This window comes from Camarhynchus parvulus, chromosome 2 (genome assembly GCF_901933205.1).
Source record: "Camarhynchus parvulus chromosome 2, STF_HiC, whole genome shotgun sequence".
In the NCBI taxonomy this organism is placed as follows: domain Eukaryota; kingdom Metazoa; phylum Chordata; class Aves; order Passeriformes; family Thraupidae; genus Camarhynchus; species Camarhynchus parvulus.
The window spans coordinates 129,541,545-129,568,182 of NC_044572.1; the positions used below are offsets into that span (position 1 = coordinate 129,541,545).

The window sequence follows — 26,638 nt, forward strand, 5'->3', positions numbered from 1 at the left end:
GAGATCTGATCAGCAACCATATCCCTGCTCAGCCAGTTGTTCCTGCAGCAGCTGTTATCCCTTAAACAGCCCCAGCTAATGAAGGACTAGCCGGGACCGTGACAGACCTCAGGGATTTATGTTCTGATCTGAGTATGCTCATCTGTAGCCAGTTATCATGGAGATCAGAAAGTTTGGATTTTGGTCTGTGCTAGCAGTTTTTAACCACAGAACAACATTCTGCTTGCCAACTCTTGTATTTAGCATTCATTATTAATTTTCATGTGTTGAAATCACATTCACTTTTAAGTCACCTATGGGGTATTTCTCTAATTTAAATTATATGGAGTATAATTTGATTTCCAGCATCACAAGAAATTGTATTGTATTTCTTTAATGTGTATTTCCTCTAACAAAGCCTTTTCCCTCCTTCCTCCTTCTCTTCTTTCTTTGTTTTGTTTTCTTATTCTTTTAATTTGCCCCCCCCCTTTTTTCTTCTTTTCCCTGTTTTTTTAAAGTAATTTGTAATATTTCCACAGGATGACAGAATATCTGCTGTTACAGAAAAAAACTTGAGTCATGAACTAAACATCAAATGATCTTTGTATTCCTGAATTTGTTTGTTACAACCCCCACAAATTACTGTGAAATACCATTTCTGTTTGAAAAAGAGTTTGGCTTGACAATAATTCAGTGAGGAACATTACTGTGAGTAAAAAAAATGTTGTTATGAGTATATTCTCAAGGAGCTCAAAGCCTCCTCTGTGTATTATGTCTTGAAGAAAAATCAGGCCAAAAGAAAGAACGCTGATATTCAGCAGTGTGCTGGTTTTGACTTCGTTTTGAGCATTTTGCTGTCTTAATTTAAAAAGTACATATGTGCAAAATTAATTTGAAAATAATGGAAACAGTTTTTGCATGACTCCAAAAACATCTAATTTTATAGGCATGAGTGGGTGATCAGACACTATTGTGGATGAGGACAACATACTTTAAATTGCTTTGGAACCTTGAAGACGCCATCTTATTTAAGTACTGCTGGAGTGGAAGAACTGCCAGTTCACCAGTGGACATGATGTCCCACATGTTTTAAGAAACAGGGGGAATGGTATACAGCCCTGGTACACACACCCTCATGCTGTTTCTGAATTTGTTCTGGAAAAGAATCTAATACTTAGACTGTTACCAATAGATAGAAATATGTGGTTTCAGGTCAACTGATCAATGAGTAATGTTGAGGTTGCTAACAGCTTTCCCCATAAACAAATACACGGACAGCTTTAAAAAAAAGTATCAATAAGAGTTTTTAAAAGGTTAAGCTAATGTCCTGAAAACAGGACACCACAAACTCAGTAAGGTCACATTTTTTCTCGATTGTCTATGCTGCTACTAACAATTGTTTACTTTCTGCATCCATTCTTTCTCTAATAATTTCTGTGTCACCAACAGCACCCTAATTAGCTCAGGCAAAATAGGAGTCTCAGGTCTTCAAGCAGAAAGATACAGAGATCACCTTCTCCCATACAATCACCTTTTTCATGTTGGTTATGATTTGATGTTTTACAGGTGAGTGCAGGAAAAGACAGTCACAGTCAAAGTGCTTCCAGGCTGGCTGTGGGAACAGGATGCAAAGTAGCATTACTGTGTGTACCACAAGTTTTCTTCATCGTGGCTCAGAAAGTGAATTCCTCATCTCTCATGGGTGTAAGCTATCCTTAGCTGAGAGCACATAACATTTGTTTCTGTCAGAGAGTGGTGGGTAGATTTTCATGTTGCCATGTGCATGGGGATATCAGGATACTTTATCCTTCTGTGCAGGTGTTCCACTGCCTGCAAGGAAAACAACCTGCTCCCTGGTCCTCCTGACCACGAAAGCAGGTTTGGCTCCTCTCAGGAAACCCAACAGTTTCTGTCTCAGAGCAACTGAAACATGCAGAAAGAACTAAGAAACTTGAGACTATCCTTACACCACACTTTGGCTTCATAACAGAGAAGCACCAGTATAGGTAAAGAAATGAAGAAATACTATGAGTCAGTTCTGGTTCTTTGGATTTAGAAAGACTTAGTGTTAATAATGACCTTGTTATTTTGAAAAGCGTGACAGGGAAGGAATAGAAATAGTGAGGTGAAATGAGAACAAAGTAACATACTACTTTAGACACTGCAGTGACTAATAATGAAGCATTTGCATGTAGAAGGAAATGGAAGTCTCTGGACAAGAGCCTCCTGCTCTGTAGTTGTCCCAGAAATTTTGGAAGTTCAGAAAAGATTTTGTCAGAGGCAATAAAGAAATGTCTGGAGGCTGTGTTCCATTTAGAGATTGTTCCCAGATGAAGAAATTTGTAAGGCAAAATGGGTGAGCTGCCAAACTCATAATGAACGTTTGGGCTAGGGCCATAGGCCTGTGTGTTTGGGGAAAGATTCACAGCAAGGATGGGGCCAGAAAATACAGGAGCAGGTCTTGGATCCACGGCCTGTCCCAGAGCTGGGAAGAGGTGGTGTCACCTGCAGAACCAAGTGCAGCATGTATGTGTGCTAGGGCAGGGAAATTGGGCAGTTTCTAATGTTTTCTTCAGGAAATAGGTATGATTATATGTAATATAATACATATATGAAATATACATATATATGTATATTTTACATATGAATATGTATATGTGAAATATACATATTCAAATATATATATGTATCTGAAATGTACCGTACCATACTTTGTCTGTCTTTGAATTAAAATGAAAAAAACCCAAAAGGAGTGGAAGCTAATTTGCTCAAAATGTCTCACTAGACACTGGAAGTGCTTGGAATAAGTGCTCTTTTTCATTTATTCTTTGCAACAATCACAATCATGAAATGCGTTTCCCAAAGCATTTTGGACTAGGTATGTTTATGAATGAATTGGAAATTTGGCTATTATTTACCTGTATAATTTTATGACAAGAAGATTAAACCTTCTTGATGACCTAGGAAATCTTTTGAAATTATCTGAGAACATGTCAAATACAGTGTTTCTGGCTGGATATTTAGCTAGGGAAAACCAGAATTATGGACTTCAATTAAAAATATTTGACACCCAGGAAATTCATACATCTTCTAACAGATTTTGTAGGAGTTATGGAGAGATTTATAAGGAAAGAAGTTGTAAAAAGAAGATGGGAGGGGAAAGTGAAATAATAAAATGGTAAAGAAAGAAGAGACATTTAGGAAGAAGTTGTAAAATATGCTAACAGGGAGAATAGTTTTCTCCCCCTTTTGTTTACTTTTGAGTAAAGACTTGTTTAGTTACTCAAAGATAAAATCTAAAAATAAACCTGGTGTTACTTGCTGGCAGTGTCACAGGACATTATTGTATATGCATTACTGGGGAGTGAGCTAAGAAACACAAAATATTAAAATTACCATTAAAGTCTGCTCAGGCAATAATTATTCTATGATCTCATTTTTTCTTAACTCTTTTTGCTTGAATTGTCATACTCTATAACATCTTCATGGAGCTAATATTTACTTGTTATAAATTACTTTTTTAATGTGTAAATTTGGTTGTAGCGTTTACTAAACTCAGCTGACCTCCTTTTGCTTTGCATACAACAATAGCCTTCTTTAACATTTATCCACTCTCATCTATTAGGATAAAGCCAAATAAGTAATATCTAGATTAAGAGAAAGGAAAAAAATTATTAAGGGGTCATAAAGATGTAGAACAATACCAGAAAATAGCTAACTCATTTTTAAACAAGGAGTTTTTTCAAGACAACCAACTTGCAAACATTTTTGAAAAATGATCATCTAAAACTTGTGTCTTTGAATGTGTTCAGTTTGAATATCCATAGATGGAAATGTTTGAGGAAATGAAACAGCACTGGGCACATTCTTGCACACTGGAACCTCCACCATTATTGTTGCTGTTAGATGGCTGGAGCTGTCTCTGGCCCACAGAAACTAGGAATCACCATGTGTGGTTCAGAAGGCACAGAGAATAATCCCTACAGAGATTATTCCCAGGAGGCCTCTTGCATACAGCCACTCTGTATGAGCAGGACAGTGCAGGAGCAGGACAGTGAGTTTAACACTGTGGATGGAGCCAGGTGGCCTCTGGGCTTAGCTGGTGCCTTAGACTGCTCTCTGGCACTGAGACCAGTGGTACAACATGGCCTGCTTCTCTGCTGGGGAATACCCTGAGGTCACAGACTAGTTCTGTCCACAAAGGCTGGATCCCTGGCTCATGCTGTTTCCTGTATCATGCCTGAGGACTGCTTGAGAAAATGCGAACTGTCCTCAGTATCAGGAACTGTTCTAATGATTTAACAGTCTAGAGGAGTCAATTTGAATGCCCAAGAAAGCTCCCTAGTGCTACTTTAGTTCTATTAAGGGAATGTAACATTAGTGAAAAATGAGAGGATAGAAACATGCTCTCAGACACAGAACCTGGATGGGTGAGCAAAATCAAAGCACTGTGAGCTTTGTCAAAGCCAAAACAGGCTCAGCATAATTTGCCTTGAGAAAGGAATAGAAGGAAACCTGCAGTCATCAGATAAAATGATTTAACTAACTTTTCAGCTTGAGAGGAAGTTAAGATGCTCAATATTATTTTAAGCTTTGTTTTATGAATCTCTCAGTAATTGGATCCTAGCTGGATTCTTCCCAGCAGAACTGAAATTTCCTTGCATTGTTTGTTTTTTAAAGGTGGCATCACTGTGGTTGTCATTTATGAAGTAGGTATTGAGTAAAGAAGGAGAACATATTTACTACTGGCTTGATCTTTCCTTCTGTCTTTGTCTTCCCTCTCCTTGCTTCCCCTTTGGATAATACAACCCACACTGAGGGGGTTTTTTAACTTTTGTGTTGGCAATAAAAGACCTCTGCCGACTTAGAAGTAGGTTTATGGATGAGTAGCTCTTTTCAGTGAGTAAATTTTCATAAGAGAGAAAGGAAATTGCTTTTAGTTATGAAGATGTTTGCCAAAGTTGTGAGAAAGTTCACTGTTGAAAATGAGAGCTGGTCAGAGGAAGAGATTATAATTTACAGGACAAACAGAGAAGCATGTAACTGCTAAAAAGCTATCACTGAAAATTTATCTGAGGGGATGAGTGTTTAGATCTGTCAGTCATTACTACTGATTGCCACTCCTCAAAATACCACCAAGCTGGATTTTTTATCTGTAGAAGAGTAACATAATATTTTTCACTGAGCCCAAGTTAAATCAACTTTAATAATTACAGAGTTTTAAAAAAAATTCATACCAAATCAGAAGACAAAGATTTTAAATACATCTTTATTTGGAAATGTTTTATATTTCTATAGATAGAACTTTGCTGGTTGAAGTAGTTTTGAAAAACACTGTGTTTCATTCAGCTTAATAGATTTTTCCAAAGTAATTCAGCACAGTGTGATGTGTTTCTGTTCACCAAGGCTCTCTGGGCTTTTTCCCACCAAGATTCATTCCAGACTTCAGAATAGATGAATGAGTCTCTTCAGACTGGGATCCAAATCTTTATATTCCAATTAAAAGGATTCAACACCATGGCTGTAGTTCTGATTTATTTTCACAGAATGGACAAGGTTGGAAGAGAGCACAGTGAATCATCTGGTCCAATTTCCCTGCTCAAGGAGGGCCATCCCAGAGCACATGGTGCAGGATTGTGTGCAGATGGTTCTTGCTTATCTCTAGTGAGGGACACTCCACCACCTCTCTGGGCAGCCTGATTAAGTGCACCCACACAAATAAAGAAGATTTTCCTCACGGTCAGGTGGAACTTCCTGTCCATCAATTTCTGCCCATTGCCTCTTGTACTATTGCTTGTGCCCACCGTGAAGAGCCTGGTCCATCCTCTTGACACCTTCCCTTCAGAGACTGATGGACATTGGTGAGGTCCCCTCTCAGCTGTCTCTTCTCAAGGCTGAACAGGCCCAGCTGTCTCAGCCTTTCCTCATAAGAGAGATGCTGCAGTCCCCTCATGATCTTTGTAGCTGTCCTCTGGACCCACTCCAGCAGCTCCATGTCTCTCTTGTGCTGTGGAGCCCAGAACTGGGCACAGCACTCCCGATGGTGCCTCCCTTGGGCTGAGTAGAGGGGCAGGGTCACCTCCCTTGACCTGGTGCCAATGGTCTTCCTAGTGCGGCCCAGGATATCTTTGGCCTTATTGGCCACAAGAACACAGTGCCAGCTCATGGACATTTCATTGTCCTCCAGGACCCCCAGGTCCTTCTCTGAAGAGCTGTTTCCAGCAGGTCAGTCCTGTCCTGTACTGGTACATGGGGTTATTCCTCCCCAGGTGCAGGACCCTGCATTCACCTCTGTTGAGTTTGAGATGGTTTTCTCTGCCCATCTCTCCAGCTTGCTGAGGTCATTCTGAAGGGCTGCTCAGCACTCTGGGCTATCGGCCGCTCCTCCCAGCTTTGTGTTGTTGGGGAACTTGCTGAGGAGGCCTCTGCCCCTTCACCCAGTGTCAAAAGCCTTGCTGAACTCTAGGTGGACAACATCCATTGCTTTCCTCTCATCCATCCAGGCAGTCATTTCATCATAGAAGGCAATCAGACTGGTCAAGCATGATTTACCTTTAGTGAATCAATGCTGAAATGTTTTAAGGAAAATAAAATAGCATCCATTTTCCCCTTCTCTCTTATCTCTCCTTCCCCTCATATGCACACACATATTCTTAACCATTTTTTCTGTAATTATCCTTGTTTCCTCTTGGTCTGCTCCCACAAATCATAACTTAGCATTATCTTCATATTGCTGGAATCATTCATGTTATATTAGTAAAGATAATTTGTAGCTTTTTATATATAATGCAATTAAGATAATAAGGTGGAAAATAGTTATGTCACAATATCTGTATCCCATTAGAACTGGAATTTTGTTTCTGCTCAGCTTGGCTTATATTCAGCCTGCTCTGATTCTGAAAGAATAAGCAACCCGAGCATATTCCTACGCTTGTGAATAAAGCTGTACTCTAGACTGCACATGAATAAATCCAGGCAGTCATTTTTATTGTCATTAAAGAGCATTTTTATTCTATGCCAAAAAATGTTCTTGGTAATCTATGAAAGAGGCTTCTGAGTTAACGAGTGAAAACAGGCATCTTTCTCACCCCCTGCCTTGGCAGAAGTGCATGGTGAGTGTTCGTCAGCAGTCACAAGTGAATTTGTTTAAAGGACAGTCTACAGAGAGATGTTTTTCCAATTGAGTCCTTGATCAGCCCACTTGTACTAGTGCAGTATGACATGTCCTTTGATTGTACAGTCAGACACTGCTTTTTCACCAAACATTCACAAGTGCCTCATTCACTGTGCACGATGGATGACAGTGTGCTGGGAATTGAATTGGGTTTGGCAATACAGTTTGGAAACTACTGATTAGAGGTGTCTCATCTTAGTGAAATAAGGATGCCGCTGCAGTCTGATGAGCATTCTTCCCATCTTTAATCTTTCAAGCCAGGTATACAAATACAACTAAGAACCTCACAGATTTATTCATAGCCACAGGAATTTAAGAAGATGAGCAGACACAATGATTGAAACCATAGGTGTATCTGACCCTATGTTCTGACTCTGACAGAGGTCAAAAGTAGATGCATGTGGAATAATTTAAGGACAAGAAAATGCCACCTGCAGTTATTCCCTGAACTGCAATGCTTTTGTGACGCAGGGATTTCCTAATTTGGAGGAGTCTTTAGGATACACATTAAACCTCTGTTGATTTCTTTTCATCAGCATTCCACCAAAGTCCTTTTTCCACATGCTGTCTTTTTCTGTGGCAAGTCTGATAGCTCAACTCACAGGCTTGCCTCAAGCCTGTCATGTGCTGGCGTCCTGGGAATGGTCAGTCTCTATCCATTCTCATCATGCAACTCATGCATGTGTCTCATATTTCTCATATTCTTTCAGAAAAATATGCTGAGCAGAAGCCAGAGGATGTACCCAGAGTTCCAGAAAGCTCTTAGGATGCCTAGAAGACAGCCAGCCTTCACTTCTGCTGCTATCCCTAATAGCTTGGCCTGCCCATCTGTGCCATAGTCAGATATAGACATACTCTGTAATATTTCTGCTTCAGTGACTCTTGGGAAAAAAAGGCTTCTGATAGCTGGCATAGATTTCAGGGCGTGTTCAGTATGAGTATTTTTTTGGCTGAGTGGAGTGCCACTGCAGACAACAGGATTTTCTCTCTGATGCAACCATATAATTTCTCTGTGATGCTGAGCTAGTCTAATACATGAAACTTTCCCCAGATGGGTATTAATTACATGCTTGAAATCATGACATTTGATTTGCAGAACTGCTGAGCATTCACAGCTGCAGTTGACATCGAGAACAGTACTTTGTACATGCAAAGTGCTGCTTAGTGCCAACTTCCTTGAAAAATCAGTCCCTTCTCTTATCAGTCAGTGCGATTAACAGATGCTTTTGACCTGTATTTCTTTGTGTTCTGTTTTCTCTGTTTTTAATGAAACACTTAGATCCTCCTGACTTGTCACAGTATTAGATTTCTAAATTTTCAGGCCCTGCCACATAGAGCATCACAGTGCAGCCACTTAAATAGTTAACTGTCATTCAGAGAGGATTTCCACTCTTGCATGGGGAATGAGGTCAAAATCTCAACAATGACACAACAGGGCAACGCACAAGTACCTGAAGAGTGACATTTGATCAGGGCATGTAGCGGTAGGACAGGAAGGAATGAACTAATAACAAACTACAAGAGGCCAGGTTTAGATTAGGTATAGGGAAGAAATTCTTAGCTCGAGAAGATTGTTCAGAGAAGCTGTGGATGTCCCATCCCTGGCAGTGTTTAAGGCCAGGTTGGACGGGGCGTTGAGAAACCCAGTCTAGTGGAAGGTGTCCCTGCTTATGGCAGGGGGTTTGGACTACATGATCTTTAATGTCCTTTCCAACCCAAGCTCTGTGTGATTCTATCTCACCATTCCACTGCCACTAACCATTCTGGGCACTTACCTCACACACACACACACACACACACACAAAAATACATATAATGATCAAGTATCAGGCCATTTTTGTCATATACTGGAGAACAAATTTATATTGCCCAAGTATTCTTAATTGTGGTATGTCCTATTTTTCATGAATTTCCACAGCACTTGTCAGAGTGTTTGTTTAGACAGTAAACCTGAACCTATTTGCCTTTTGAAATTGTAAAGTACTGTTTTTGCATTTTCCTTTTAGAAAACTCTTGCGGCAACAAACGTCTGGACCTTGTTTTCATCATTGACAGCTCTCGCAGTGTGAGTCATTATGACTTTGAAAAAGTGAAGGAGTTCATTTTGACCATCTTGCAGTTTCTGGACATCAGCCCTGATGCCACGCACGTGGGTCTGATTCAGTACGGCAGCACTGTCAAGCAGGAGTTTTCACTGAAGACCTTCAGGCGGAAGCAGGACATCGAAAGAGCCGTGAAGAGGATGATGCACCTGTCCACTGGCACCATGACTGGACTGGCTCTGCAGTATGCAGTGAACATTGCATTTTCAGAGACAGAGGGGGCTCGACCTCTGAGGCAGAATGTGCCCCGAATTATCATGATAGTGACAGATGGGAGACCTCAAGATCCTGTGGCAGAGATTGCTGCTAAAGCACGTAACTCAGGAATCCTAATTTTTGCTATTGGAGTGGGAAGAGTGGATATGAACACTCTGAAGTCCATTGGGAGTGAACCACATGAAGAACATGTGTTTCTGGTTGCTAATTTCAGTCAGATTGAAACATTGACCTCTGCCTTCCAGACTAAACTTTGTGGTAAGATTTTTATCTATAGATTTGAATATATAGATGAAAGTGAAACAGAAAAAATAAGCATTATAATTAAACTTTTTTTTTACATGAAACTTTATCTGTTAGAATATATGTGTTGAAGGGAGATTAGCCAAACAACATCCAAAACAGCAGTCACACATGTGGGGAAAACTGATGCTACTCTTAAGTGCCATAGAATGTGATTTAATTGCTTGTGGTCATAAGCAGTTAGGCAAACACACATATCATGATTTTCCTATTTGTTGCATAACAGCAGTAAATTTATCTCTGCTATTTGAATATTAGATAAGTTTTTTCATCTCTTCATTTTAAGAGTGTTCTCCCTTAGTAGGGAGAAACTTGAAACTGCTGAACAATTATCTAAATAGGCTTGAGAGTCCGTGAAGTCCTCTTCCAAAGCTTACATATGAATTCTATGCAAAGAATAATTTCTGTATATGTCTTATGACTGGAAGTGAAACAGACTGAGCAGGTTTTGTATGCCATCTGTTTTAAATACAGGAAGTTAGGAAAAGCCTTTACAGTGACATTATTTATTCATACAAGAAGGTAAATATTTAAATAAGCATTAACTTACAATAGAGATATCACTTCCATCTGTAATTCCCTGATAAGGAATTACATTTTGCAAATATCATGGCATTTGTAATTAATTTTATTTTAATCTATGTGCTTAGTAGACTTTTTTATTTATTCCTGAGATAAATGTGAAAATATTTCCTACAACTTTGGCCTTAGATTTCATTAGAATCCAGAAAAAGAATGCAGGGTAAGATTAAATGGTCTAGGGATGCTTTTGCCAGAAAAGAACTGCAGCTCCTTGTAAGGATAGTCTGGAAGATTTTCCTTACTTGATCTTTTCCAAAATTGTTTCAAAGAGCAGCTGAACTGTCTCAGCACAAAACACCAACACAGACATTCATCAGATAATAGATTTTTTCCCATTTCTTCCTTGCTGTATTATTATCTGGCATGGTGGGACATATTTAAAAACCAAGAAAGAGTAACTAATAATGGATTCAGAGTTTAAATGGAATGTACAGCAAATGCTGATTTTTTAGATTGTGTTTTAGAAACAAATCCCATACAAATACCATTTACTTGGTTGGGATTTTTTTCTCACTGGGCCATATCCAATAAATTTATTAGAGTTTTTAGATCACTTTTAGTCAAAATTATGTGTTCCTCAGTGAAGCCACTCCCCACTGGTGATGGAGGACTATGGAGGTGACAAGGATAGCAGTTGCCTCCTCCTCCCAGGGAATGCCTCCACCCTAGTGGCCCTATGAAGAAAATGAATCAAAATGATTTGTTTTTTCAAATACTCCTTTGTGTATTTTTATTTTCTTAAGATTTCATTTTTGTCTTTACTAGCAACACTTAATTTAAAATTTCTGAGTTACTTCACTAAAATTTTCTACACCCATTTTTTTTTCAGTTGTGACCATAACTAATTAGGACCAGCAGCTAATAATATTTTCCTTTTTTTCTTTCAGTGCCTCATATGTGCAGTATAGTTGAGCATCACTGTGATCACTTCTGCATAAACACCCCTGGCTCCTACTTGTGCAGATGTAAACAGGGATACATTCTGAATGCTGACCAGAAGACTTGCAGCAGTATGTTATCTTTCTTTTCTCTTTCATACTCCCAAAAAGTATTTGACATCACATACCCTTTCTGTTGGGCTCGTAAATAACTGAGGTCAGTACATAATTAATGATAATCATCAGAAAGTGTCTAGAGAGGTGAAGCTATAATTCTTTTTCTTGTTTTAAGTGAAGTTCTTACAAATCTTTCTGAAGTATATCCAGCTGAATTTTATACACAACTCTGCAGAGGTACACTGTAACTATATGAAATTACATTTGAATTTTATTGGTATTTTAACTTCAACAATTAAAAACAACTAAATCAGTAACTTTATAATCTCAAAGGAAGCAAATTTAGATACTTTATTGACTTCTTAAGCTAGCAACAGTACTATAAGGTACAGAAAAGTGCAATAAGCCCCATACTAGAAAACTGTGAAATACTGTGAAATAACCTGACATTCTGAAAAGCTCTCTCTAACTGCTGGTGGAAATATAAGGGTTTGCAACCTTTTAAAGAATGGTTTCAGAAGCCTTGCTTATGCTCTCATTCCTCCCTTTAAAAGTGTTGACTTTTTCAGTTTTGAGTAATTGGCTGTATAGTTTATAATAACAAACTTTATTTCCCTTTAATTTTGATTTTTGAAATCAGTATTTTGTTAGTTCATTTTAACTTATTTCCTAGTAATTAGCAGCAATTTACATCAGGGGGATATGTCAAATTTATTTCTGTATTCACCTGATTTTAAAGAAATTATGTAACGCTATATTTAATTACTTGTGGAAAATGTACATGCTAAAAATTCAAGTTTTTATCACACAGCAGTGTACAGATTCAGATGAAAGTGCATGGATTCAAATAAACGTTGCTAAACTGATTTTAGCCAGAAGAAAAATTTTGGAAAACATCTTTTCAAGAGACTGTGGGAGACAGTAATCATAAGAGCATAGGATGTAGCTCTTACAGTCGATAATTTAGAACTAAGGTGAAGACTGCAGGCTTAAATCCCATTGTTGTATTTGATGTTCTGTATCTCAGGAGAATGCCATAAAACTGCCAAGTATCTTGGGATTAGTGGATTCTTAGTCTCTCTTGCTTAGAGTTGTTTTATATCAAATATGAAGCACCAATGAAACAGTGAAGGTATGTCAATAAATTAAAAAAAAATTAATTACAAGTATGAAAAATTCTTTCTTAATTGTCTCTTCTTCTTTTTACTCTGTTACATTTCCATAGTTTTTCTCAGCCAGCAGTTCAACATTTGGGCACTGCACTGCTTCAAATGCAGGTTAATTTCCAAGAGTTTTGGAATTGTACATAATTTTCCTGCTGATGACCCAGGCACAGTAGTCCTCAATTTGCTCTATCTCTACCATTTTTCAAAGCCCTTTGCTGCATTGCTTTACCTTCTTTTTTAGCTATGATATCTATTAGTTTTCCCCACTTACCTCTCACATGATTTCTTTGCTTGACCTGCTTTGATCATCAATCAGATGATACCAGATTGCAGTTTGATCAATATGAAAGGGAAATTAATCCTTCAATGTGTTTGCAGCCTTTGGGTTTTTTCCATCACCAAATTATAAAATTAATTTTGGCAATCAGCACTGGAAATCTGAGAGTCATCAAACTGGCCTTAAATGTGATAGGATGGGGCAAATCATTGGTGAAGGAGAGAGATGATGCACTATCAGTCTAGAGGAGGTCAATTATGTCTAAAACCCCCATAGAGATGTAACAGAATTCATGAGGATGGGGAGGCAAGCCTGGACAAAGGGGACAGCTTAGTTCTGGAGGTAGGAGAACCACAGTGAAAGAAAAATGCACAGTCTGGGAGTATTTTAGTTACCTTCACTAGCTGTTAATTGCCCGCAAGTGCACAGAGACAATGGATTCCTCACTTGACATCTAAGTAAAATAAATCTTCGTCATGTTTATGTTAAGTACAATACATGATCAACATAAACCAGATGTATTTATCTAAGGTTTGGTTGTATTGGCACCTCTTCAGTGAACAAATAGTTTCTTTACATATATAATTTAACACTTTCTGAATTAAACAGTTCAGAAAAGATGAATGCTATGTAGCTAATGTTATGGTCTCTTTTCATTTTTTTGTTAGACTCTGTTTTTATTGTTCTGCTCCCTTTTTTTTTTAATGTTGTGAGAGCATATGCTATCAGTACTCAGTTCTTTACAGCCCTTAACCTAATGGCTTCAATCAGCAATGAACTGGCAACTTCACTTCATGCTGGGAAATGGGTTTTTTAAACTGAAAATATTCTTACATTTGTTTAATTATTATGGTTTTGCATCCATGAAAGGATGATCCTTTCGTGTACTGTGGTCTAACTTTTCTAGAGAAGAGTGTTTGTGTCAGATAATGGGTATTCTTTACTTATTACACTGTATTTGTTTGTTTAACTAATCTCTCCCATTCTTCTCTAGAGATGCTCAAATCTTACATTAATAAACAAAATGATACAAAAGAGGAATGTAGCTGAAACAAGCTGGAAAATTATCTATTCGTGGGTGTTTACACTGGAACAAAAGAGTTAAGCGACTGTTTATGCTGTTCATCATGCTGCTTGATATGAAGCAGACAGCTATAAAAGAAAATTTGTTTTTGCTTGGCTGATTTCCTCAAACATGTTCCAAAAGCCTATTTTGTAGCTGTAAATGACCATTATGTGTTGAGCAGTCTTTGAGCAACACAAAGTACTCTGCTTTCCAGAGCTTTTGCTGGGGAAACTTGGGGCTCTCATGAAGCTTTAGTCTGTTGAAAAGAAAGCCCAGTGTGCTTTATTTGGCTAGGTGCTGAGCTGACCTCATTTGTCATGGTCATTTTTTTGAGATCTTCTGCATGGGAGGGGTAACTTGCTATGGGATTTTGAATAAAAATGAAAAATTTTTAAACTCAGAAATTAAATATGCCCAAGTTTTTTGCTGTTGTGTTTTCCTTTTCTTTACCTTTCCAACCTCATCATCATCATTTATCTGGTTATGCAAAATAAAACCCCAAAATACACAAATAAACACAATTACTTTTCTTTTACAAAAAAATCCCTGAAAAATGTGCTTTGAACATTTTAGGGAAACATACATCAAAGAACTCTACTAGGCACCATTGGTCCATTAATAGTCTTTGCCATCAACTGAAGGAATGGGTGCCTCAGCTTTGAGTGACTGATTCTATTGTCTTTCACTGTTTGAGAGAACATTGCCATGATCTGTGTTAAAATGAGCTCATCTCTAAAGAGCTGTCCATAGCTTCCTGAAATTTACTTTGATCTATGGTCTACCTGTGCATTGTATAAGGTCCAAGAATGTCATACTCATGCAATTATGTGTTGTAGCTCAGGACCTTTGTGCTGTGGAGAAACATGCATGTGAGCAGATTTGTGTGAACACACCTGGGTCCTATGTCTGCCAGTGCTATGAAGGGTATGAACTTGATGCAAATGGAAAGAGTTGTGTTGGTGAGTATGAATTCAGCAATTCACATTTATCTCTTGACAAAACCAAAGCAAATTTCAATATAAATGAGTATCCACTTTAGCTGTAGACCATGATGTTCTCCTGTATGAGTGGTAGATGAGAAAGCACACATAATTGACATGTTTGTAGGCCTTTACTGATAATGAATGGTGTCTTGGGAAAATTGTTCCAACCAATTTCACACAGAAAGTAATTTTCCATTTTGAAACAACACACCCGATGTTTTATTCAAGATCCACGTAGGTGGCCAGCAATGTACTGGCATGACATATGTGGCCATTAAAAAAACAAAGACGGACAAACTCGGTAGCTCCTCTTCAGACAGAGGTTATGCACAGAAAAACTTGAAAGAGGACAATTTCTTGATGTTTTTTCACTTGATTTTATGGTGATGTGAGGAGAGATTTCAACTCCTTTTTGGAAAGGTTGACTTTAAGGACAGTTTAGCCGCTTTAGGAACTCATCCACCATGTGCCTTTAATTTTCACTGCAGGCAATGCAGAAATAAATATCACTTCCAAGAATTACAGCTCAAAAGAGAGAGTGTGGAAATATGGTACAATAACTCTTTATCATAAAACATACTTCCCTCTCTGTTACTCTCTAAATATCTCAGTCTTCTTCTCTGTTCATATGTGCTAAATACTTCTATTACAATCTCTTTTACAAGCCTATGTACCTATTCTTGTAAACTTTTCATTCCATGCTCCATTCTGAGAAAATACTCTCTTCTGGTTTCCACTGCAAAGAGCCCTAGTGAGATCTGGATACAAAATTACATTATTTGTTAGGTATTCTCTTCAGGCAAGCACTTAGATGCATGCTTAATTTCAAACACAAATTGAAGTCCCATGGAAATGAATCCAAGTCAGTCCTTGGCCTCAATTCTGCCACAGGCTGCCACAGTGCTTTTCTCCAACAGCCTGCTCTTTCTTGCCATTTTAAGGCAGCTCTAGCATATCTTCCTCTTATTACCTTCAAAAAGCCATTGGCTTCCAGGATAACCCTGTTTTGAGATGCAAAATAGGTGTCAATTTATGGAACTTTCTGCATGTAGCTTCACACAAGACACACAAAAAAGGTTTTGAGGTTTTTTAGGCCTGGGATAACATGAGGTTTTGAAGAATATTCTCTCTGTGCTTACTCTTCAGAAATGTTTCCTTTCCTTGTGGCTTCATGATTTCAGTATAGGAGTATTTGAAGGTCTCAATATAATTTGTCTCCAACATAATTTGGCCACTCATATACCATTTTAAGAATCTGCTTTTTGAAACCAAATTGTTTTGAAAATGCAGATAGTACTGGTTATTTAGGTAAGTTTTTATGTTCTGGCCCAGATTTCTATATCTAACATTCACCTAATAACCTTAGCTGACCCTCTTGACTTTTACTTGTATTAGAATAAAGGATGTACTTATCTGCTATTTATTTGACTATATCCTGAGACAGAAAATCTGTGACTTCTGGTAACTTCTTTCATCCCTGATTCTTTCCTACCATGTATTCTAATCCAAAATATTCATGCTTAGTGTCATCAGCTGTTGTTACTATTTTCTATTAAGCTGAAGTTCCTTGACAGCCCAAGATATTCTTACCAGAAAAGTAGCTACCAAAGCTTTCACTCTGGTGAAATTCTTCGTATGTCAAGTCTAATATTATATTTTGTAATAAATGTGAAGTCTATTTTTGTTATTTAAAACTTCAAAATATTTCTTTGCCACTTATTAAATTTCCTGAATTGATATTTGGGATTTTTGTCTGTTAATAACTTATCTGCAAAGTCTGGGGCGAGTGCTGTTTGGAGGCATGATACATCTTTGACATTTTTTTTCCTACCTCCTCACTGACTCTCTTTGGCTTGAAGAGATACACATTAATTATGAGCACTATTATTGACATTTTAAGATTTCATATTCTCTTTTCAGTTATTTTCAAAATAGAGCATGCATGGGTTCACTGTCTTGTCTTTTATAGGAGTTTTTCTTCTCCACTTGATTTCTATTAATTTGTACCTTTTAGTAACAAAACATGAACACATGCTATTCATACCACTGCAAAAATTAGCAGTATTAATTAGAATTTTAAAGCACATTATTAACATTTCTTTTTTTTATTTTTCTTTTTCAGTTGCATATTTGGCACTAAACTTTTACATTTGTTACTGATGTACAAGAATGGGTCAATGTATATTAATTATATTTGGTCTATGCAGAACTTAGTTTCTCTACATTTCTTGAACAAAAAAAGATTGTCTGGGTAATTTAGGAATTTGATGCTAATTTGTCTGCAAATCCGATTGTCAGCCTCCAGAATTTGACTTTTTAGGTTTGAACAATTTGAGATTTTTGGGGAATATGCTACTACTAAGAATGTACAGCTTCTGCAGATGTGATCACCAATGAATAATCATCCTTGCTGGAAAATTTTTTAAGGGAGACTATGTGTAGTACTGAATCAGTAGTGATAACTCTCAGTTTTCATTACTCCTAAACTAGTTAACCCTTTCTTTCTGTGAAGTATTTATTACCAAATGAGCAGGATCTGAAGAAAGATCTTGATGTACATATACTAGAGATCACTGAGAATAATAATTTTGCAAAAAGCAGTGACTTCATTAAGATTAGTCGCTCCTCCCCTTCCAGAGAATGAAAAGAAAATTTCAGTAGGAAATACACATTGTGATATTCTCAGAAGGAGTCAAAGGTTTCTATCTAAGATATCTAACACTTCTAAAGTTTTAACTCTAGAAAAATTAAATGAGAAAGTGCCGAAACTTCATTTCATGAGCATGTGTATTAAATTTTTCTGATGGGCTAATTTAAGGATCAGTGGTGATATTAATTGCTTTATTGACATGTGCCAGCCAGTTACCTGAATGACAATAATTATGTGAAATCTCGCAGCCAGAACTCACAAGTATCCATTCAACCTGACCGCTGAACAACCAACCAATCTGAGAGTTTGCAGTGCAGTTTATGAACGAATTTGTAGGCTAAACAATACTTGGAACTGCCTGCTCAGCAGTAAATCTGGCTGGCAGTGCACTATCACTTTGCCTTTTTTGAACAGTTTTTCACACAGACAAAATCCTGTCAGCTGATGTTTGCTGGTAATGAGCTACCCTTTCTCCATCATGCTGCTGGACACTCAGTCTCTCCACCTTGGTGTTGCTGGACATACTGTCCTCTCTTTCCTGGCACTAGTGCTAGACTGTATCCATCTTGCTGCTGGGCTTGGATCCCCTTTTCCTGGCATTGGTTTGGCTGCTGGCACCTCTCTGCAGTCCTGGCGCTGCTGGATTTTTTTGGCTGCTTCTTAGGTTCTTATGAGTCTTCCTTGAGTGTGATTTGTTCTTCCCTTGCATTCTTTTTCATCCTCCTCATGCCTTTACTTGCTTTACACCTTTTTTTCCTACCCTTCTCCTCTTTTCCTACCCTTCTCCTTGACTTGCTTCATCCTCCCATGCCTCTATATCCTCTATAAACATCATAGGGCTAAAACAACCCCTTATGAGAAAGGTGACCCATGCAGTCCATGGTTCAGAGAGGGCAATGTAAGCACCCAGAGCACAGAACTGCTAACTGGAAGTAAAAAAAGTTTTCATCACTTACTAATACCGAGTGAGAAAAACAAGGTGGGACAAATATGCAGAGATGACAACTGAATTAATAGTTTGCTCACTAAAAATGATACTAATAAACCATCTAGAAAAAAATTCTTATTGAAATAGGCATGAGATAAAATTCAAAACAGTGAAATCTCAAGTTTTCACAATCTCATGTATATCTCATGACTTAGCATAAAATATGCTCTTCTCCCAGGGATGGGGCATGTGGGAATGGTTCAAAGCTGTGCCAGGGGAGGTTTAGACTGGACATTAAGAAGCATTTCTTTACCAAGAAGATGGTCAAACACTGGAACAAGCTTCCTACGTGGATGGTCCAAGCCTGTGAGTGTGTGAGGCATTTGGACAAAGCCAACTCTGAACTGGTGAATCAGTTGAACTAAATGGTCATTGTGTGTCTCTTCCAACTGAATATTCTATTTTCACTGTTATAATCATTAGTTGGGCAGTTGTAGATATTGCAATAGAAATTAATTTTGTTAAGGTTTAAATGCAGAGGAGGAGATAACTTTATAAAGACATCCATATGGGCTGTTTCCCAGGCACGATGCTAAATTGCATGTATTCTTTGGCCTACCTATTTCTTAATGTGCCTTTTAAACACTTGAAAATGTGCATGTTAGAATTAATTTAAGAGGAAAGCTAATTGTATGACACATTATATCCTTGAAACATGTATTCAGTAAATAAGTTTTAATATGAATTGATTCAGTCTGGAAACAGGAAGGTTTCTGCCAGGAAAATGGTATCACATGGTAGCCAGTAAGTCATTTGACTTGATTCAACACAAATATTCTGAAGGGTTAAAAGAAACTCTTTCAAAGTAGCTGAATAGGTTATCTGCTTTCCTAACTAGATGATCTTGACTAAATATAGTAGCACACCTGAGTGTGCATGATTTACATAGGTGGGGCAATTGAAGAAAAAATTGATTGCATTAAAACAAATTACTGCCTCTTAAAGAAATTCGTGAGGCTCAGCAGTATAAAGCACTGAAAAGTTTTACTTAGTTGGAAAGAGGAACCTGTCTTGGTATGCAGCTAAGTACATTACTGTCTTCTGCAGAAAGAATCAGGTATACTTTCCTAATCTAGGCCTGGCAGCTCTTTGCGGGCAGAGCACCAGCTTTGTGACTTATCTTTAAATTCTTCTAAGACTTTTGTTGTGAAGATGAAGCTTAACCTGCAAAGAAATTTTAAAAATCCTTTAATTTCTTTAGCAACTTTGAACGGGCTTGACTGAGTAAACTCTGAAGTATTACTTTATTATTCTTTGGCAATCTAACTTTTAAATATGGATTTGTGTAATAAATGACCAGACTTATGAAATAGGTGACAGGACTGCCTGTGACTTTTTTTCCCCCTGCATTATATAAGCAGAATGTCCATGGTGAATATCAGCCTGAAACTCTCAGGCTTTGCAGTTGTAGCTGCTTTGTACAGAAAAAATCTGGAGCACATTAGAAGAAATGAATGTACTGTGACAGTCCTCAGTGTAGAAGATAATGCCAAGATTCTCCTATAAACTCAGGCTACAGGAACAGCTCTTGAGAATTAACACAGCTGGGAGGGAACTAAGGAAAAGTAGAGCAATTCCAGGACTGGGACTTGAGAGACAGAAGACAGAACTAAATCAAACAAACTTTTCTATGCCCTGGCCTACAGTGTGAACATCTGGACAGAGATACTCACTGATGCGTGGTTTCCAGATCTGAGAAAACACGTTGAGAAGGCTCCTGACAGTCTGAGAGCTGATAAATGTTCAAAGTTGAGAAATTATTCAGGACTCATTTAAAATCTGATTTACCAATTGTTGTTGTGAATGCACTGCTTTTTGCAGATAAGCTGTTCAAGACAGCAACTACATCAGCTTTCCCTTTTTTATAGCTACTGTGTGTCTCTAGAACCATAATATCCATGCATAATAGTTCTGAGGTTTTTTCCTAATTGCACATTTGTCTTGTTCTTTTTCAGTTGTGGACTACTGTGCTTTGGATAACCATGGTTGCCAACATGAATGTGTTAACACCAAGGACTCCTATTACTGTAGATGCCACCCAGGGTTCATTTTAAATCCAGACAAAAGAACTTGTGGAAGTAAGTTGTGATAAAGTTTAATTATGAACAGTTTATACTTCTTCTGCTTTCCAGCTGTCAGCAGTAATCCTCCCACTTGTCCTGGGAATACTGACTAATGCATCAGGTATAGAAATGCATCAGGCTGGAGTGCCCTGGAAGCCAAAGGTCTTGAAAGCAAAGTTGTTTTGAGGGGAGGGCCTAAGGGTAAAAGTCCCTCCTATAAACAGGAAACTTTTAACATGAAACCCAGCTCTTTTTCAACAGCAAAAAGCTGAAGCTTTGCCTTGGATTTCTCTTTGATTCTTCTTTATTTTTTTTTTTCAGTTAGAATATAATCTCCCTTTCTGGGTAAACAAACAAGTCTGTGCAAGACAATTTATAATCAGTTTGCTTTGTAAGATGATCTAAAATAATGAGTCGTTTCCCAATCAGAAGAAACATTGCAGTCTGTTTTCCTGTGGATTTTTCTCCAGAGTGAGTTCTCTGATGGTGTGGCAAAGCTCTGTCAGTATCAGTATCTTCTACCAGGCTTCCATGTTTCCACCAGCTTATAATAACTTCGTGGCTTTGCTTGTTTGTTGTTTGTCAAATTTGATACCAGGCTAAAAAGATCAAAAATTACTGGAGTTAGGAATGGACATGAAGTGGAGGAGGTCTGACAGACCAGAAAATATTCATGCCAAGGCCTCCCATAATTGGGAAAACAAGCTAAAACCTCCACAGTGTTTAATGTTCATAACTCCCTTTAAGGAAATGTCAGGGAAAACCTTAATGTGCCTTTTTGGTTACCTTTCTTCATAAATGTGGGCTTTGATAAAGAAACATTACTATTGTGCCTGTAAGCAGGAAAGCTCCATTAGATTTAGATTATTGCTGCTGCCAGTGATGAATTTAGCCCAAATCATTGAATAATATGTTCAATCATTATTTCTGAAAAAATGCATCAATATACCACTACATTTCTGTATGAGGGGCATTTCAGTCCTTCTGGTGAGAGATTTGGTTAGCCTATAGGTTGTATTTATATTGTGTATTATGGTTGATATCTATTCCGTTTAAATTCAACATTTAGGGAGAAAACAGGTAATCCATTCCATATATGTGTTCTTACCATCAAGGGAAAGAGACATACACTTCTCAAAGGTGATTGCTCCTTGTTCTGGCACAAATTTATGGAAGTGCCTGTATTTTCCTTGAATATACAGGGGGTCTCGATGACTTGCCAGACTGGACACATAATTTTTAGATGGTCAGAGTTAGGGGAGATGAAATTTCTGCTTCCCAAGGGCCAGAGTATTTGCAGTGGTTAACATCATTTGTAGATTGTATTAATATTCCCATTTGTCAAGTATCTGTCAGCTAAGGGTTGGCTAATTATACTTCCACATCCATACCTATTTGAAATCTTATTTTAGTTGCCCAAGCACAAGTTTTTGTTAATTTCTTTGATTTAAGAATTTGGATTTTGAGCAGTGTTTTCTCCTCCAGCTTGAACCAAAGAAAGTCCTTAAAGCTGCATAAACATTTCATATTCCTTGGCTGATTTTTAGTTTTATGGCCTAACTGTATGCATTATTTTACCATATTTAAATTGATGATTCACAGCATGTTGACATCTGAGGGAGTATTCTGGGAAAGTAGTATTTCAGGCTTGACCTGTCTCTATCCTCTATCTGTTGCTTGAGACAGTATATGAGGCATAAATAAGCACAAATAAGACTTACTAAGCCAATATTCCTTACAGTTGATATCCTCTGAGCTTTGTGGATAAATTAAAGCATGAATGAAAGAACTGTGTAGCTCTTAATGCTGCAAAAGTCAAGACAGCATGAGAGTTCTTTAGAGCAAAACTGTCTCCTAGTTCCCATATGTTATGAATCACACTGAGTTTGTCTGCATAAACAACAAACAAACTACAGATCACTGGATTTAAAATGTTTGTGACTTTAAAAATTTAACATAAATTTCTACATATTTGGCTTATGTACTGAGTCTCAGGGAACATGGCCAACTAGTCAAGACTCACACATGCCAGAGCAGTTCTCTGCATCAGCAAGCAGGCCTCAGGCGCCCACTCCTGAGATCTCGTGATTGTCTCACAATCGTGACTTCAAAAACAGAAAGTAAGCCTTTTTGCTCATGGCTACAAAAAGAAATGCATGGAAATATAAGTGTTGTCAGTATGGTCATGCATATCTAACAAATGTTTTCTCTGGGAAGTATTCCAAAGTTCTTAGAATGAAACACAAGGAGCAGTGCTCATGAAGCCAACCTTGCCAGCACCATCAGAGTGCTCCATGGCTGGAAGAGCACAGCAAGTTTGGTTTATCACTGAGGCAGGTGGAGGACATTCAAGCCACTATTAAGGAGACTCCTGCTGCGCTTTCTGCTCCCTTCAAGTGGACAGCTTCTGCTTGTACTGGGTGCTGCTGAGCCAGAACTGTTCTTATGAAAGGCCTGTTTCAGTTCTGGGTTCACATAATTTGTAGCTGGGCAAGGCTCTGTTAATATCCTTAACCTGGGCTGTGTTAATAAACACACTAGAAGTGTGTTTTTAGTTTCCCAAACAGAATAGCCTCAAGGTTTCAACAAAGATAATACATATTTTTCCACCCTTGTGGTCATCTTCAGAATCAATTATCCAGGAAAAGTCTCTCCTTGGGTGAGCAAGGATTTGAGCAGGTAAATGCACCACAGCACTGCTTAGGTCCAGAAGGCATACAGCTACATTCCTCTGGTCCACACACATGGCTTTATGGTTCTGTCTCTTCAGTGCCATCTTGAACAAAAATATATTTTCTAATTTTTGTTTTAGTGAACAGATATCTCCATGTTATATATAAATGTATATGCATATGCTGTCACAAAAAGCTTTGGTAAAGGAAATGTTAATTAATGTTATCAATGTTAATTAATATACAGAGTGATGTACAGAAATTACAACATAGTCCTTCTGAGTTTTCTTAGGAAGTCACATTTCACTTCATTTATTCTGAAAATATGGGTGGTTTATTTATTCTGAAAATATAGGTGGTTTATTATCACAAAGGGCTCTCATCATAAATAAAGACTCAATTCCATTAACCTGCCACAAATCCAAAGAAAGAACCGTCCGTGCCTCTGAAAGCAAATCACCTCTGGGAATAATAATTAATTAACTCCTGGAAAAAATAAAACCCCCTGAGTTTTCAGGTTGTATAATGAAGTGTTAAAAAGTTTTTTGAAGTGTTATTTATGTAATTTGTGACTTGTTTATCTACTGCTGAGGGGGAGCATTTTTCACTAGTATAAATTAACTTCACTGACACAAAACTAAGTGATGGGCAGACACTGCATCTAAGTGAATGTCAGGTTCCTTGACTTCATCAGTAATGATAAACTGTATAGGGGAAATATCTCAGTGCTTAGTGCACACTTGCTGTCCTTTTACACACAAGTGGCAGCTGTTTCTAGACTGCTCATCTTCTCTTCCATGGGCATTTCAAATGGAAGAATTGTGAAGCAAGCACTCAGAGCTGTTAAAAACATCCACAGTCCTGATGACCTGTTTGTCCTGCTGTGATCTAATGAACGGCATACAAAAGCATGTTTGTGTGTTTGTTACACATCATGTCTAACATGCTCTGAGTGAGTAGAAGCAATTTTGATGAGGAAATGTATAAGGCTTAGCTGCAAAATGTTAAGAAATATTTAAGATTTTAACTTCTCTACTGCATGAACTATTTCTGTTCTCTAATAATTCTTTGTAGTTTATGTCAGGTGTACATCAGCATAGCAGATATTTGGAAAAAAGAAACATTTTATTTTCATTGTTTGAAACAATATGGTAAAAAACCAAAATGGTGCCTAAGGGGAAAAAAAAAGGCAAAAGAAAACAAAATAACTCATTTTTTACCTGGTTTATTTCTGAGAAATTGAATTACTCACTGGCACAAATGTTTTTGTTGTTTAGAACCAGACTATTGTTCTCTTCAGGACCATGGTTGCGAACAGGAATGTGTTAATACAGATGATTCCTATTTTTGTCAATGCCAAGAAGGGTTTAGACTTAATCCAGATAAGAAAACATGCAAAAGTGAGTAATCCTTCAGACATAATAAAGTTCATCTGCTTTTATTTCTTGAACCTGCAGTGAATTGTTTCCCTTCTGAAAGGATGGACGTTTTCTCTGTAATTAGGGTTGAAACAAATGTTTCTTTATAAACTTGAATTTCAACTGAATGAATCATGCTGGGAAAGTATACATTTCTCTGTTTTGTAGATTACTTTGTATATTAGACATTTTTTGAAGACTTTTATGAAAACCTGAGGATTAATGTAGGAACCAAAATTACTTAAAGTTCATTACTTAAAACTTTCTGGCCTTGGCTTGTAAAGACATGAGCGACTTTGAAATGAAAAAAACAAATCACTTTGTTTTACCCAGTTGATTTAGCCAAGGACAGATGCATTTCATCAGCTTGGAAATGTATTGAACAGACAACACAGCTATCAAAATTATCTTAGAGTCACACACTAAACTTTCCTAAAAACACTGTAAAAACAACATGAGCAATGTCAGTGTTATAAACCAGTCACACATGCCATTTACTTTAGAATGACTTAGTGTTACAGCTCTTTTTGACTGGAGGCCTGGAATCACAGCAGATTTTTACTGTGATGTGTTAAAGTTTAGAGAGAAGATATTCAGCAAAATGAAATAGTTGATCTCGTGACTCATTTGTTGGGGGGAGAAAATCGTACTACTGATATTTTATGAATAATAAACTTGCTTGGAGCAATCTAATTCTATTTCTAGGCACTCATAAAATGTATCTGGTTTTGAAACTGTATTTTTGTTCAGTCTTAAAGTTACGTTCTCACAAAGCATTTCTGTCTACACAGTGCTGCTTTTAAAGTAAACTGTGCTATTCTGCTTTTTATTATCTATATGGTATTTTAATACATTCAGGTTTTTATAGATTCAATAGCCTTGGTAGAGCAAATAGGGCCAATAGAGCAAAAGAACAGCATCATATAAAATATTTATTGCCAAGGATGTAATTGCAACTTAAAGGCAAATTGTAATTCCCATTTGGTGTATTTTTCCTTATGGGGCTTTGGATTTGGCTGCAAATCTGGTGATGCTTCCAGGATTAGGCTCCTATTCCAAATCTTTTTGTAACAAGGGTCATGTTAGCTAATCTTGTGAAATAAAGCAGAATGTTTGCCCTTTTCAGAAATCAGGGACAATTGGTGAGTGGTGACAAGCACCAGGCATTCCTCCTTCACCACCACGTGTGACTTCTGATAACTACAGGAGGAGATCTGTGGGGGTCAAAGTGAAGCCTTACATAGCTGAGTGTTTGCAGTCTGCTCTCAGGTCCTCATCTCACTGTCAGCTTTATTAAGCGTCCAGAGCAGAGAATCCAGTATTGTTGGAGAAAAGTGAGTTTTTTTCTAAGCCATTTTACTTTAGAAGCCCTTATGGCTGGCTTCAGTTATTCTCTCCACAGAAGCAAACTTATGTGCTTTAGGTCAGCATGACTGTGAACATGAATGTGTTAACAAACAACATGGAAGAGTTGTTTGTGTGCAAATGTCATCCCAGATACACCCAAGAACACCATGGCGATACGTGCAGCAATGAGTGTGTCTCATGAACTGCAGTGGCTAGTTTGCTGCAAGGGAGAGGTGTGAACAGAGTGAGAAAACACTTCTGGGTCCCTTTTGAGATGCTTCTGAGTCATGCAAACCTCTGTTACTGCAAAGTCCACCAGAAGCCAGGCCTAGTGAAGTAATGCTATAATGAGCTCCCTGATCCAACAGACAACTAAAGCATCATTTTCTCCAATCCGAATAACTGGGGAAATGTGTTCAGCCTTTCACTCAAAGGCGCTGTCTAACACGAAGGCAGTTCTTGCTGGTGCACATCCATATCATTGCTATGGGCTGTGTAACCTGCACACCTCCTGCTGCTGTATGCTGCTATGTGGGGTGTGAAGAGACCCATCTCTTCTCTGTGTTTGCACCTTCAGTGATCTGTTCAATGAAGTATCCTTTTTCAGAAGAAAGTTGCTAAAGGAAGGATTGGTATTTCCCCAGAGAAACCCAACAG

General features: G+C 37.8%; 1 protein-coding gene across 3 annotated transcripts in view; it reads left to right on the plus strand.

Moving 5' to 3' along the window:
• MATN2 (matrilin 2) overlaps positions 1-26,638 on the plus strand; it is a 66,094-nt gene that overhangs the window by 15,096 nt on the left and 24,360 nt on the right. For all 3 annotated transcript variants that reach the window (XM_030970958.1, XM_030970960.1, XM_030970959.1), the window contains exons 3-7: positions 9,160-9,729; positions 11,244-11,366; positions 14,697-14,819; positions 20,437-20,559; positions 24,494-24,616. In XM_030970958.1, coding sequence (XP_030826818.1) covers positions 9,160-9,729; positions 11,244-11,366; positions 14,697-14,819; positions 20,437-20,559; positions 24,494-24,616 — 1,062 coding nt within the window. The remainder of the gene's footprint in view (positions 1-9,159; positions 9,730-11,243; positions 11,367-14,696; positions 14,820-20,436; positions 20,560-24,493; positions 24,617-26,638) is intronic.